The sequence below is a fragment of the Myotis daubentonii genome, chromosome X, assembly GCF_963259705.1.
Source record: "Myotis daubentonii chromosome X, mMyoDau2.1, whole genome shotgun sequence".
Classification (NCBI taxonomy): Eukaryota; Metazoa; Chordata; class Mammalia; order Chiroptera; family Vespertilionidae; genus Myotis; species Myotis daubentonii.
In genome coordinates, this window is record NC_081861.1 from 12,258,841 (window position 1) to 12,271,362 (window position 12,522).

General features: G+C 39.6%; 1 protein-coding gene across 2 annotated transcripts in view; it reads left to right on the forward strand.

Moving 5' to 3' along the window:
* GABRA3 (gamma-aminobutyric acid type A receptor subunit alpha3) overlaps positions 1-12,522 on the forward strand; it is a 227,971-nt gene that overhangs the window by 75,033 nt on the left and 140,416 nt on the right. For both annotated transcript variants that reach the window (XM_059678914.1, XM_059678915.1), the window contains exons 2-3: positions 2,918-3,083; positions 11,248-11,369. In XM_059678914.1, coding sequence (XP_059534897.1) covers positions 2,944-3,083; positions 11,248-11,369 — 262 coding nt within the window. In that variant the 5' untranslated portion in view covers positions 2,918-2,943. The remainder of the gene's footprint in view (positions 1-2,917; positions 3,084-11,247; positions 11,370-12,522) is intronic.

Here is a 12,522-nt window from a genome sequence, read left to right on the forward strand (position 1 = left end):
GGCAAGTGGCCATCCCCCGAGGGCTGCCAGGCTGCAAGAGGGATGTCTGATTGCCATCTTAGGCCCAATCCCTCGGGGAGCAAACCTAAGCCAGCAGGTGGTCATCCCCCGAGGGGTCCCAGACTACGAGAGGGCACAGGCCAGGCTGAGGGATTCCTCCCCACCTCCCCCCCCCACCGAATGCACAAATTTTTGTGCACCGGGCCTCTAGTAGGCACATAATGCTCAAGAGAACCTTTGCTGTAACAGTATGTATTCCATTTATAATGTGAACTAATATATTGGGTGGCTCCTGCTTTTGTACATAACTATTTACTCCAGTTTGCTACCATAGTGTAATAGCAAATGACTAATAAAGAATACTTTTGCCCCTTCAAGAAAACACAATTCTGTTAGTATGTCTGCCTTCTCTTGGACCATGGCCCTCTGTTCCTGCTTCATGGGAGTCTGCTATGCTAGCATAGCCATCTGCTCATATCAGGGTTGTCATGATACACACATTTTATGTGCACACATCATAGTTAAGGACTAATATACCAAATACTTCTTCACATGAATCATGGTTATCTAAGCATATACAATAGTTGTCTTAAGCTACATAGATACTTTATTATGCTTAAAGGCTCTGTGTTCAAATGTCATCTTTTTCAGTTTATGCACTACAGTAACTAGAAAATTCACCAATTTTGTCATGAGAATTTTGGGTTTCTGCTCATCTCTACGGTCCTTTTCTGCACTTCTTTGATGGTCATCTGATCATGTACCATAGATGTATGCATGTTCATTTAATACTAATTTCTGCTAATATGCTACAGTTCTCTGTACAGGGTTGGACTTGTTTTGTAGAAATTTGCTAACTTTCAAAGGATATCTATTCCAGTAGTATGTAGAGTTTTAATAACCAATATCATCCCAATAAATTTAATTTAAAAATTTAATCATGGTAAAAAAAATAACAGGTCTTAAATATTTAAATGCACATTTTAGTAGTGTTACATATATTCATATTGTTGTACAACAATCCAAGAGGTATGCTTTTTACAGTTTTTAAAATATGTTTATATTGATTTTTAGAAAGAGAGGCAGGGAGAGAGAAACACCTATGTGAAAACAAAACATATATTGATGAGAAGGAAACATTGATTGCATGCCTCCTGCACGCCCCCTATTGGGGATCAAGCATGCAACCCCTGCATGTGCCCTGACCATAAATCAAACCAATGACCTCTTGGTGCATGGATCGATGCTCAAACACTGAGCCACACTGGCTGGATAGGTGGCATGCTTTTGATAATGTACAATGTCTTAATGGAGTGAGTATCAGGTCCCTCTTCTCTTGTTCAGTGACTACTATGCTCATGTGCTATGGTTTTCTGACATTTAGCATGGTTAAATTGTTTTACCATACATATCTCCACATGCATTGTAATAATGAAGCTTGCTAACAAAGTGTCATGGTAGTTGGAGGGCACATATTATCTCCAACTTCTTCTATATATGATGCAGTCTTCTCATGCATAATGATTATTTAAACATGCACCTTAGTCATTAAGTTAATATAGAATTCTTCTCTTTTTATGTATCATACTATATATCATAGTATCTGCTTCCAAATCATGGGTATTTGCTTCTGTTCATTAGCACCTAGTCTTAGTGTGGAGGTTTGCTGCTTATTTATCATGATTATTTGAATGTAACTCATGCTAGAATAGCACAGTTGCACACACACTATTAGTCTCTTTGCTTGTGCAGCATGGCCATCTTCTCCAGGATCATTACTTATGCATTTATGTTTTTTGAGCACCCACCATGGTTCTTTCTTACATTCCATGGATCATTTCTGTAATTTGGACTTATATCCTGTACCATGTCTCTTTGTTCCTGTAAAGTAATTGTCAATTGTGTATGATGGTTATCTAAGCATTGATGTTTGTTATGTGATCATACAACATTAGGATCTTCCAAAGCACTATGGATATTTGGACATATATTATGGTTTCTGACTATATTAGAGTTGTCTGTGCATACACCATATTTTCTTACTTATATTCCATGACCTGTTCTGTTCATTTCTGCAAAATGACCATCATCTCCTATACAGCTTTGAATCATGAATGCCACAGCACATATATTAGATTGACAAGAAATTGCCATTGTGAAACAAAATTGTTGCATATTGGTCCATAATTTATGTGATACAATCTAATACTATGATTGTGGACATTTCATTATGTCAGAAGTCCACGTTCTCCTGTATCATATTTTTCTATGCCTATACCAGATTGTGTTGGGGAGCCTGTAGCTAGTATATTAAATTAAGAATATTCAAATTGTATAAACTGCATAATGAGGAGGCAAAAGCCACCCACACAGGGTTTTCAGGAAAATTGTTTAACTGTATCAAGATGAGAATCAATCCTAATTATGCTCTAAAGATATTCCAGGTCTTAATATTCTGGTGTTTTCTACAATACTTAACTACAGCAAAGGCATTTGTGGCAGTAGAGATCAGAGAGAAGTGGTAGAAAATAAAACGAAGGCAAGAGATATTATTTTAAATTTTTGGATTATAAGAGGTGACTGAGGCTAAGAGAAATTCTGTGAGTCACCTAATCATAATAAGGCAAGGAAAGAAATGGAGCTGTAACCTTAAGGCTACTGTTTACTGATTTAGAGTTCTTTACAGTACCTTTACTTAGATGGGCTCTGGTAAATTTAAAGAGGGGTAGGTTGGAAATGAATTTTGGTGACATTGATTAACTGGAGAAAAGGAATTGTCACATCAAGCATTAAGTAACTAGATACCAAGGAAGTTAAATGAGTCTAATAGAGTTAAAATCTTTTTTGAAATTTCTTCTTTCTCCTTCCCCTTACCTACTATTTCCCCTTTTTCTTTCCCTCAACATGGATCTCACAGGACTCTCCAAGTTGGTGCCTAAGAAGATGATAATCAAAAAAATGAGTTACTTCTACATGACCAGCTTTGGGCTTCTCTTCCTGATGAATATTCCCCCTGAAACAACTGGCCAAGGGGAATCAAGACGACAAGAGCCTGGGGATTTTGTGAAGCAGGATATTGGCGGGTAAGATGGCTTAACTCTAAGAAAAGAATCCTGTGATAAATTCTTGTCTTGAACAAAAATTTTTATTTTTTTTCCAGATGAACCAAAGGACTCTGGTCCTTGATACTAGACATTGCATTGAATTTGTAAAAGCATTAACAGCTCAGACTTTCAAGGTAGAAAGAGATCTCTTAGGCAACTTCCTAGCCCATGTTTGAATTCTCTCTATAACACCCAAAAGGCAATTCTGTCCAGTCATTTGCTCTGAGCCTTTCATCTGTCCTTTTTATTTATTAGCTCTGTCCTATTAATATTTAAATGTGATCAAGAATCTTCCATCTTAAATTTAAACTTTCCTTCAGATGGTGCCTTAAATCTTTTCTCCTCTTTACAGTCATCTTTAAAGGAGTGTTTTTCTTTGTTTTTTTTCTATCTATCTTTCACTCTGCTCCACTGGTGCTGACTTCCAACCCCAGAATTCTAAGGCAACTTAAGCAACCAACATGGCCAATGTTGACTCTGTTGCTAAAATCATCACTTGTCTGTTCTTACCTATATTTATAAAAGGCTAATATGCAAATTGTCCCCTTGGGAGTTTAACCAGGAGACCGGGAGTTCGATCACTCGCTATGATGTGCACTGACCACCAGGGGGTGATGTGGAATGAATGAAGGCCCGGCCCGTAGCTGGAAAGAAGGCTCCAGCTGGCAGCCAGAAGGCCCTGATAGACACTGATCGCCGGCCAGGCCAAGGGACCCTACCTGTGCACGAATTTCATGCACTGGGCCTCTAGTACAACATAATTTCTTTAGTACCATGTGGCAACATTCCACATTGTTGACTCTTTACTCCTTCCTTAACTCCTTTTTCTTATGAAATAAAACATAAATATGCATAAAATAAATGTAAATTTAAACAAAATTCTTTCTTTGACTTCAGAGATACCACAATGCTCTGGTTCTTAGATTAGTAGTCCAAGTGGAAGAAAACATATTCCCTTTTTTTATAAGGAAATATGTACTATATTTGCATGTCTAGTTAACCTGATGTTATTGAACACAGCTGGAAAGATATCCACCCAATTGCTCTCAGGAGCCAGTGCCAGCCAGGTCCAATAATTAAATATTATTGAGGACCTGAAAGAACTTTAGTTTATGTGGGTTATATCTATAAACATTTATAGCATTAGAAATTAGAACAGATAAATTATTTTTTTTATTATTTTAAAAATAATTCTTTATTGTTGAAAGTATTATATATGTCCCCTTTTTACCCCCATTAACCCCCCCCAGTCCGCCCCCACCTTCTCGGCCCCAGGCTTTCAGTACTCTATTGTCTGTGCCTAGGACAAGGTTTTTAAGCAAATGATTTATTGAGACGGTGCTCTCAAAGAAAGTTATATGGAAGTAAGAGAAGCAAGTTGGAAAGAGGAAGAAGTAAAGCAAAGGCATGATTTCACTTAAAGTATAGCTTCCATTTGATCCCATAGGGCGCTATAGAACATGAATGGCACTAAAGAATTGGCCCACCTTGAGGCAGTGGCCCACCTTGAGGCAGTGGGCTTTTGTAGCCTCACCTCAATCATTAATTGCCTGAGGACTGAATAGAGGAAGAGATAACCTCCTAGGCTCCCTTCAGCAGATGGTAATACTTTAAAGTTGTTGTGGATGGTTTCTCTGGCCTGGTGAAAGAGATCTAGATATACCACCAATACTACACCTGGATTTCTTTATACTTTTATGTCTATGCTTTCTATAATATTTGCTACAATATTGCACAGCTATATCAAAGCTTTTGTGATATAAAGATATTTTGTAATCTGGTAATCTTCTCTTCCATTGTTCATTGCACAGGTGATGGTGGTGTGTTTTTTGTTGTTTGTTTGTTTTTGTTTTAAATCAGGTGCTCTTTTTCACTATATAGACTCTAAGTGACTTAATTCATCCCCATGACATTGTTACTATATATATATATATATATATATATATATATATATATATATATATATGTATATATATACACTAGAGGCCCGGTGCACAAAAATTTGTGCACTCGGAGGAGTCCCTCAGTCTGGCCTGTGCCCTCTTGCAGTCTGGGACCCCTTGGGGGATGACCACCTGCTGACTTAGGCCCGCTCCCTGGTGGGATCAGGCCTAAGCTGGCAGTCAGAAATCCGTCTGGCAGCCCAGGAGCCCTCGGGGGATGTCCACTTGCCAGTGGGGAGCAGACCTAAGCTGCAGTCAGACATCCTTAGTGCTGCTGAGGAGGCAGAAGAGGCTCCCACCACCACTGCTGTACTGGCAGCCATCAGCCTGGCTTGTGGCTGAGCAGAGCTCCCCCTGTGGGAGCACACTGACCACCAGGGGGTAGCTCCTGCATTGAGCATCTGCCCCCTGGTGGTCAGTGTGTGTCATAGTGACCAGTCATTCCCATTTGCTCTGCTGTTAGGGTCAATTTCCATATTACCCTTTTATTATATAAGAGTGCCTGGCCAGCCTAGGTGAGGGGCTGATGGCTGTTTGCAGACTGGCCACAGTCCCTTCAGGGTGGGGGTACCCCCTGGGGTGCCTGGCCAGCCTGGGTGAGGGGCTAATGGCTGTTTGCAGGCTGGCCAAGCCCCCCAGCAGGGACCCTCACCCCATGAGGGTGTAGCCAGCCTGGGTGAGTGACTGATGGCTGTTTGCAGGCTGGCCACAGTCCCTTCAGGATGGTGGTCCCCGCTGGGGTGCCTGGCCAGCCTGGGTGAGGGACTGATGGCTGTTAGCAGGCTAGCCACTCCCCTTCAGGGTGGGGGTTCCCCCTGGGGTGCCTGGGTGAGGGGCTGATGGCTGTTTGCAGGCTAGCCACAGTCCCTTCAGGGTAGGGGTCCCCCCTGGGGTGCCTGGACAGCCTGGGTGAGGGGCTAATGGCTGTTTGAAGGCTGGCCACAGCCCCTTCAGGGTGGGGGGTCCTGTTGGGGTGCCTGGCCAGTCTGGGTGAGGCACTGAAGGCCATTTTCAGGCTGGCTCACCGCCCCCCCCAGCAGGGACCCTCACCCCATGAGGGTGTGTCCAGCCTGGGTGAGGGGCTGATGGCTGTTTGCATGCTGGTCACAACCCCCAGCCACCCAAGCTCCCAGTGGAGGCTGGCTGGAAGCAGGTACCTGGGATTTTTCTTCTATAATTGAAACTTTGTTGCCATGAGCGGAGGCCACAGCTGGCTCAGAGCAGGAGGGAAGCTTGGCTTCCTCCATCGCCTGGGCAGCCAAACTTCCTGCTTGCTCCAGCTCCGTGGCTGCCGGCCACTATCTTGGTTGGGTTAATTTGCATATAGTCGCTCTGATTGGCTGGTGGGCATGGCTTAGGGCATAGCAAAGGTGCAGTCAATTAGCATCTTTGTATTTTATTAGTGTAGATATACTGATGACTCTTATCTCAATCACTGTTCCTACCTTCTCTTGACTGTCAGACCTCTAATTCTAACTATATATTAGACATGTCCACTTGGCTATTTCATAAACTGTTTAAAGTGAGTATGTCTAAAATAGTAGCATTATCTCCATCTCTCTCCTTCAACTCTAAAAACTAAGAACAAGCAAACACAACATGCATCCTGTTGCTCAAGCCAGAAACTTGGAATCATTTTGGCCAATTTTCTACCCTTCACTCTTCATATTAAATCAATCACCAAGAGCTGTCATTTTTACCTCCCACATCCATTGGATTCATCTACTTTTTTCCAACTTTCCTGCTACCACTCTAATTTAATACAATGTTTTCTTCTACTTGGACTACTATAAGAGTCTCTAATTGGTTTTACTTCCTAAAGTCTTGCTCCCATCCAGAGTAACTGTCACTCTGTAGCTAGTGTTTCTTCTACAGTGCATGTTAAGTCATATCTTTTCTGTTTAGAGTAATTTAATGGGTTTTTATTGTCCATAGATTAAAATCTAAACTTCTTAACATGATTTTATAAGGCCCATTAAGTCCTAGCCTCTACCCATCTTGTTAGACTTATTTCTTAGTCCTCCTATCACCAAATTCTGTGTTATTCAGCTATATTGAACTACTTTTGACTTTTTTATAAAACTTCTTTTGATTCAAAATCCCATTTCATTCAAGGAATGTCATTACTAGAAATGATGCCCTTAGCCTTGAAATAGTTCAGTATTACACAGTGTATTTTATTCTTTGATAGTGGCTTTTTTGTTCTTGTTTTACATTTGGCTACTGTCCCATATTCTTGGAAGCATTAAGATTTCTTCTAATTATTTTTGCAGGGTTGATTACCTTAATGTACTCTGAGTCTTTCCATCTCTGGGCAGAGGGCTATAGAATTGAACTAATATGTCTTTAGATACTTGGCCCATGTGAGGTTCTTTTTGTTCTTTACCTCACTCTGGAAAAAAAAAACAGATTAATTCTGCTTTATTAACTTTTCATGTATCTGATTTCATTGTGCAATGATAGATATTCTAAGTAAGGAAGAAGTTCCAAATACACAAACCTTATCTCTTCAAGTATTTTTATTAAAAATTTTTTTAATATCCACATTATTGCAGGTGTCCTCTCTTTTCCCACCTTTTGCCCACTCTAACCATCCCCAGCTCCGCCTCCCTTGGCCTTCACCAAACTACTGTCCTTGTCCATAGGGTATGCATATATGTTCTTTAGCTAGTCCCTTCATCTTCTTGATCCACTCACCCCCACTCCCATCCCCTTGGACACCAGCCAGTTTGTTCCATGTGTCCATGCTTCCAGTTCCATTGTATTCATCAGTTTATTTTGTTAATTAGATTCCACATATCAGTGAGATCATATGGTATTTGTCTTTCTCTGACTGGCTTATTCGGCTTAGCATAGTACTCTTGAGGTCCATCCATATTGCCACAAAGGATAAGAATTGTTTTGTTTTGTTTTGTTTTGTTTTTTCAGCCGGGTAGTATTCCATTGTGTTACTGTACACATTTTTATCCACTCATCTTCCAATGGGTACTTAGGCTGTTTCCAGATGGTGGCTATTGTAAGTAACGCTGTTATAAACATAGGGATGTAGATATTCTTTCTGATTGGTGTTTCAGGATTCTTAGGATATATTCCCAGAAGTAGGATTGCTGCGTCAAAAGGCAGTTCCCTTTTTTAGTTATTTTAGGAAACTCCATACTATTTTCCGCATTGGCTGTACCAAACGGCATTCCCGCCAACAGTGCAAAAGGTTCCCTTTTCTTCACATCCTCGCCAGTGCTTGTTGTTTGTTGATTTATTGATGGTAGCCATTCTGGCAGGTGTGAGGTGATACCTCAATGTTGTTTTAATTTGCATCTCGCTGATGATTAGTGACCTTAAGCATTTTTCATGTCTATTGGTCATCTGTAGGTTCTCTTTGGAGACTTTATTTTTATTTATAGTTTTCACATTGCATTATGTTAATTTAAAGCAAATATTTAAATAATTCTTACTATGTACCTAGCATGAGTCTAAGTCCTTTACATATGTTGACTTATTTTTTATAACAGATCTACTAGCTATTTGTGGCTGTTATACCTGTTTTAGAGATGAAATATGGAAGCATGGAGAAGTCAAGTAACTTGCCAAAGCTCACCCAGCTAGAAAGTCACAGAGCCAGGACTGAACCCCAGACAACCTGGCTCTTAGAGTCCTTGTTACCAACTGCAACAATATATTGCTTTTCATGCATTTGGTCACTTTTATTTAAGAACTAGGCACATACCCATTTCTTTTATGTACATGAACATTTAGGTTCATATATTAATCCCTCAATCTCTGAATACTTAATATCCCAGCCACAGACTGACTGGATGGCACTTGCTAAAATGGGGCAGGTCCAATTTTCTTATAAGACCTGAAGGAATAATAAATACATTTCCCTTTTAAAGTAGAAATGTAGCATTTGTGACACAGGCCATGGATGGACATTTGAAGCTAGGATGAAGAATACTTGGTAGGTGGTGCTATGACTTCCTATTGCATCACGTCACAAGGCAAAGTCGCCTCAGTATTACTGATGCTAAATAGGATCTCTTGGTTAAGGTGATGAATATCAGGACTCTCCATTGTAAGAATACCAGCCACCAGGATTGATTTAGATATTTGAGCTGGTGGCTATGGGAGTGGGGCAGAGAGATAAGAGATAATCAGAAAGAGTTTTGCACAAAATCAATTGAACTCCAACAGACTTTTATGTAATGTGGATTCAGAATATTGGTTGATTGAGCCATCTATGGGCTATCATCTGGAAGGGTGTCTGTAAATATCTCTTTAGCATATTGATCTCAGTTAATTCTTCACTACAGTTCCCTTCTCCCCGCTACTTCCCAATGAATCTGTATCACTTTTAGCACTCTGTCCACTAAACCAGTCAATCTTTCTACTCTTCACTGGGTTTCAATGCTTCTCTGACCAAAGCTTTCTTTATGGCTTTTGGTTGATGGTGTGCCAATATTTTGTTACTATTTAAACTTTAATGCATTCAAGTACATAAAATATTATTTTTAAAAAAGAAAAAACAAATTGTGAATACTTCTAGATATTAAGCATTAAGCTTGGCAATTTTAATAAGTACTTAATATATGAATAATAAGACAACATACCTATGAAGTTATTTTAATTTTAAAGATGAAAAACTTACTAGAGGTGCTACATGACTTGCTTAAGGTCACACAACTGATAAATTCAAATGCATGTCTCCAGATTCTTTAAGCTTAGTTCTATTTTTCCCTCCATGAGTATCTATGTTATCATTTGATTATCTCAGAAACCCTGTAAGCAGGGAAAGATTACTTATCTTGTTTTACCTTTTTTCCTTACTCTATCGTAACATGTAGAACAGTAATAGGTACATAGTTGATGCTTAATAAAGATGCATTGAATGATCAATTGAATTTAATTAAGTTTATGAATTAAGGGGGAAAATTGGGGGTTCAAAATGAATTTTCTGGGATTATTAGCTAGAGGGTGACAATTTAGAGTAAAACTTTTCAATTCAGATGTTTCTACTATTCTGTAGATCTTTCTCAGTGTCTTTTTCAGAACAAGAACCTTTCTCACTGCTAGGGATAAATATTGGTGGGGATACTATTGAGTGTTTTGTAAGACTCCTCAAATGTTATTCTATGTCTTTTATAGCCCTGATTAACTGGATGCTAGGAATAGTTATTATCTACTAGTATCTATTAATTGCAACCTTTGGATCCAAAGTAAGAATGGGGAAAGCAGACCTAAGGAGATACAGCACTGTAACTTACTTAACTGGTCTATTCAAAATAAATCACAAGAATTTCTGACTTTTGGTTTATTACTTAATTTCACATCATGCTTCTTGTCAACTGCCATTTCTTCTACAATTTTCTGTTTTCCCTGAACTATTTAGGACCTTTATTTCTAGTCCTATCAAACCACAATAAGCTCCTCAGGAGGGCCTGATTAGGTGGTTAGTATAGTGACTAGTGCTTTGAAAGGCTTACAAAAGACATCCAAGATGGAGAAGTAGGAGGTAGCTAAGCGTTCCTAGAAAACCAGAGAACTTAGATTACAGTCCTATCTCTGCCTCTCACCAGCAGTATGTCTGTGGGCAAATTTGGTGTCCTCTCTGAGTTTATTTCCTTATGTATAAAATAGAGATTTTAGGGAATCTCTTAAGAGGTCTGATAACTTTAACATTTAACGGGTTACTATTGCTTTGTTGCCCTATCTCCATAGGCGGGATGTAAAAAGACTAGATGCAATTCAAAGCTTTGTCTGGCTCTGTTGTTCTGTGTACTGTGTTTCTCTAGACTAGAAAAAGGAGAGTTCCTAGTTTAAAAGTTTTCCTGGTTTTATTTTGAGTTCCTTTCATTTTATGAGACAAAATTTGCTGAATCAACTTTATGCCAGGTACTATTTCTAGGGACATTCTGTCCAGGATTTCTCCTTGTGTTTCTCTACTGTGAGTTGGGGCTGGGTCATTTGTTTGGTAAAGCTCATGCCAGTGCTGGAATAAGAGTACAAGTATAGTGACCACTGTCTGCCCCCTGCATAGGTAATCATTGTGACAAATAGGAAGTGCCTATTGGTTTGGTTAAAATACAAGGCTATTTAATTAACCCAGTCTATTGATTGAAATCTTCTTGAATTGAAGTGTTTAGACATATAATTGTTTTCTATTAAGAACTATTCTTTTTCATTTGTTTTTCCTTCTACTGCCCCAGACTCTCTCCCAAACATGCCCCAGATATTCCCGATGACAGCACTGAAAACATCACTATCTTCACCAGAATCTTGGACCGTCTTCTGGATGGCTATGACAATCGGCTGCGACCTGGTCTTGGAGGTCAGTTACTACTTTAAGATCTTCTGCTTGGCTGTGTTCATCAGAAAAGGTGCTTTTTAAACACACACACACACACACACACACACACACACACATATAATTGATTTCAGAGACGAAGGGAGAAGGAGAGATAGAAACATCAATGATGAGAGAGAATCATTGATTGGCTGCCTCTTGCACACCCCACACTGGAGATCGAGCCCACAATCTGGGCATATGCCCTGACTGGGAATCGAACCGTGACCTCCTGGTTCGTAGGCAATGCTCTGAACCATGTCGGCCATGGTAGATGTTTTTTGTTTGTTTTTTTAAAATCAGAGTTTTGGCTGTTTGTGGCTGTGTCCCGCTATGCAGCTCTGCCTTTGTGGCAGAACTGCAAGAAAAAAGGAGAAAAAAAGGGTTCCTTCGCCAAGTTTTGAATCCCCTCCATAAATCACCTGTTTGTTTTACTGTTCAGTCCTTGAGTAGGTGCTTTTATATTGTGTTCCGAGATTTTATTTAGAATCTGTGGGAGAGAAAGATTGCATGGCACTTAATCCACCATGCCCAGAAGCCACTTTAGTTTTGTTTTAATTTTAGTTCTTCACCATCTTTTTCTTACAGTCTATTGTGTGTGTGTGTGTGTGTGTGTGTGTGTGTGTGTGTGTGTGTGTGGTTTTCTTCTACTCTGAGCCCTATTCCAAAGTGGATTTACAATAGTATTTTGAAGTATTTTCTCTATTGTGATATTGCTAATCCACTCTAGGTCCAACAAGTTTACTTGGCTCAATTCTTAATCCCAAAACTGTTTCTTTGTCTATCATGTTATCCCCACCCACCCCCCAACCCAAGCTTGTAGCCTCAAACAGAGCCCTAAGCATCAGTTCAGCTTAACTTTTTCTATCTTCTTTAAAAGAAGAGCCCCAGCTCCGACCAGTAAACACTCGGCCTGTTTCCAGCCTTCTCTTTTTTACAGAGTAATATTTTAGTCTCTTTTACTGTAGTTACTTTCAGACTCATAACTCTGGCTTCATCCTTACACCTTTGTTTTGTTTCTAATCCCATGATATTTTGATCTTTTATTTGAAACAACTATATCGTTTTGTCATATATTTCGTGCTTTATCTCATTATTGTGTGTTTGGATCAGAGTGTTATACTGAGATATGAAGTTA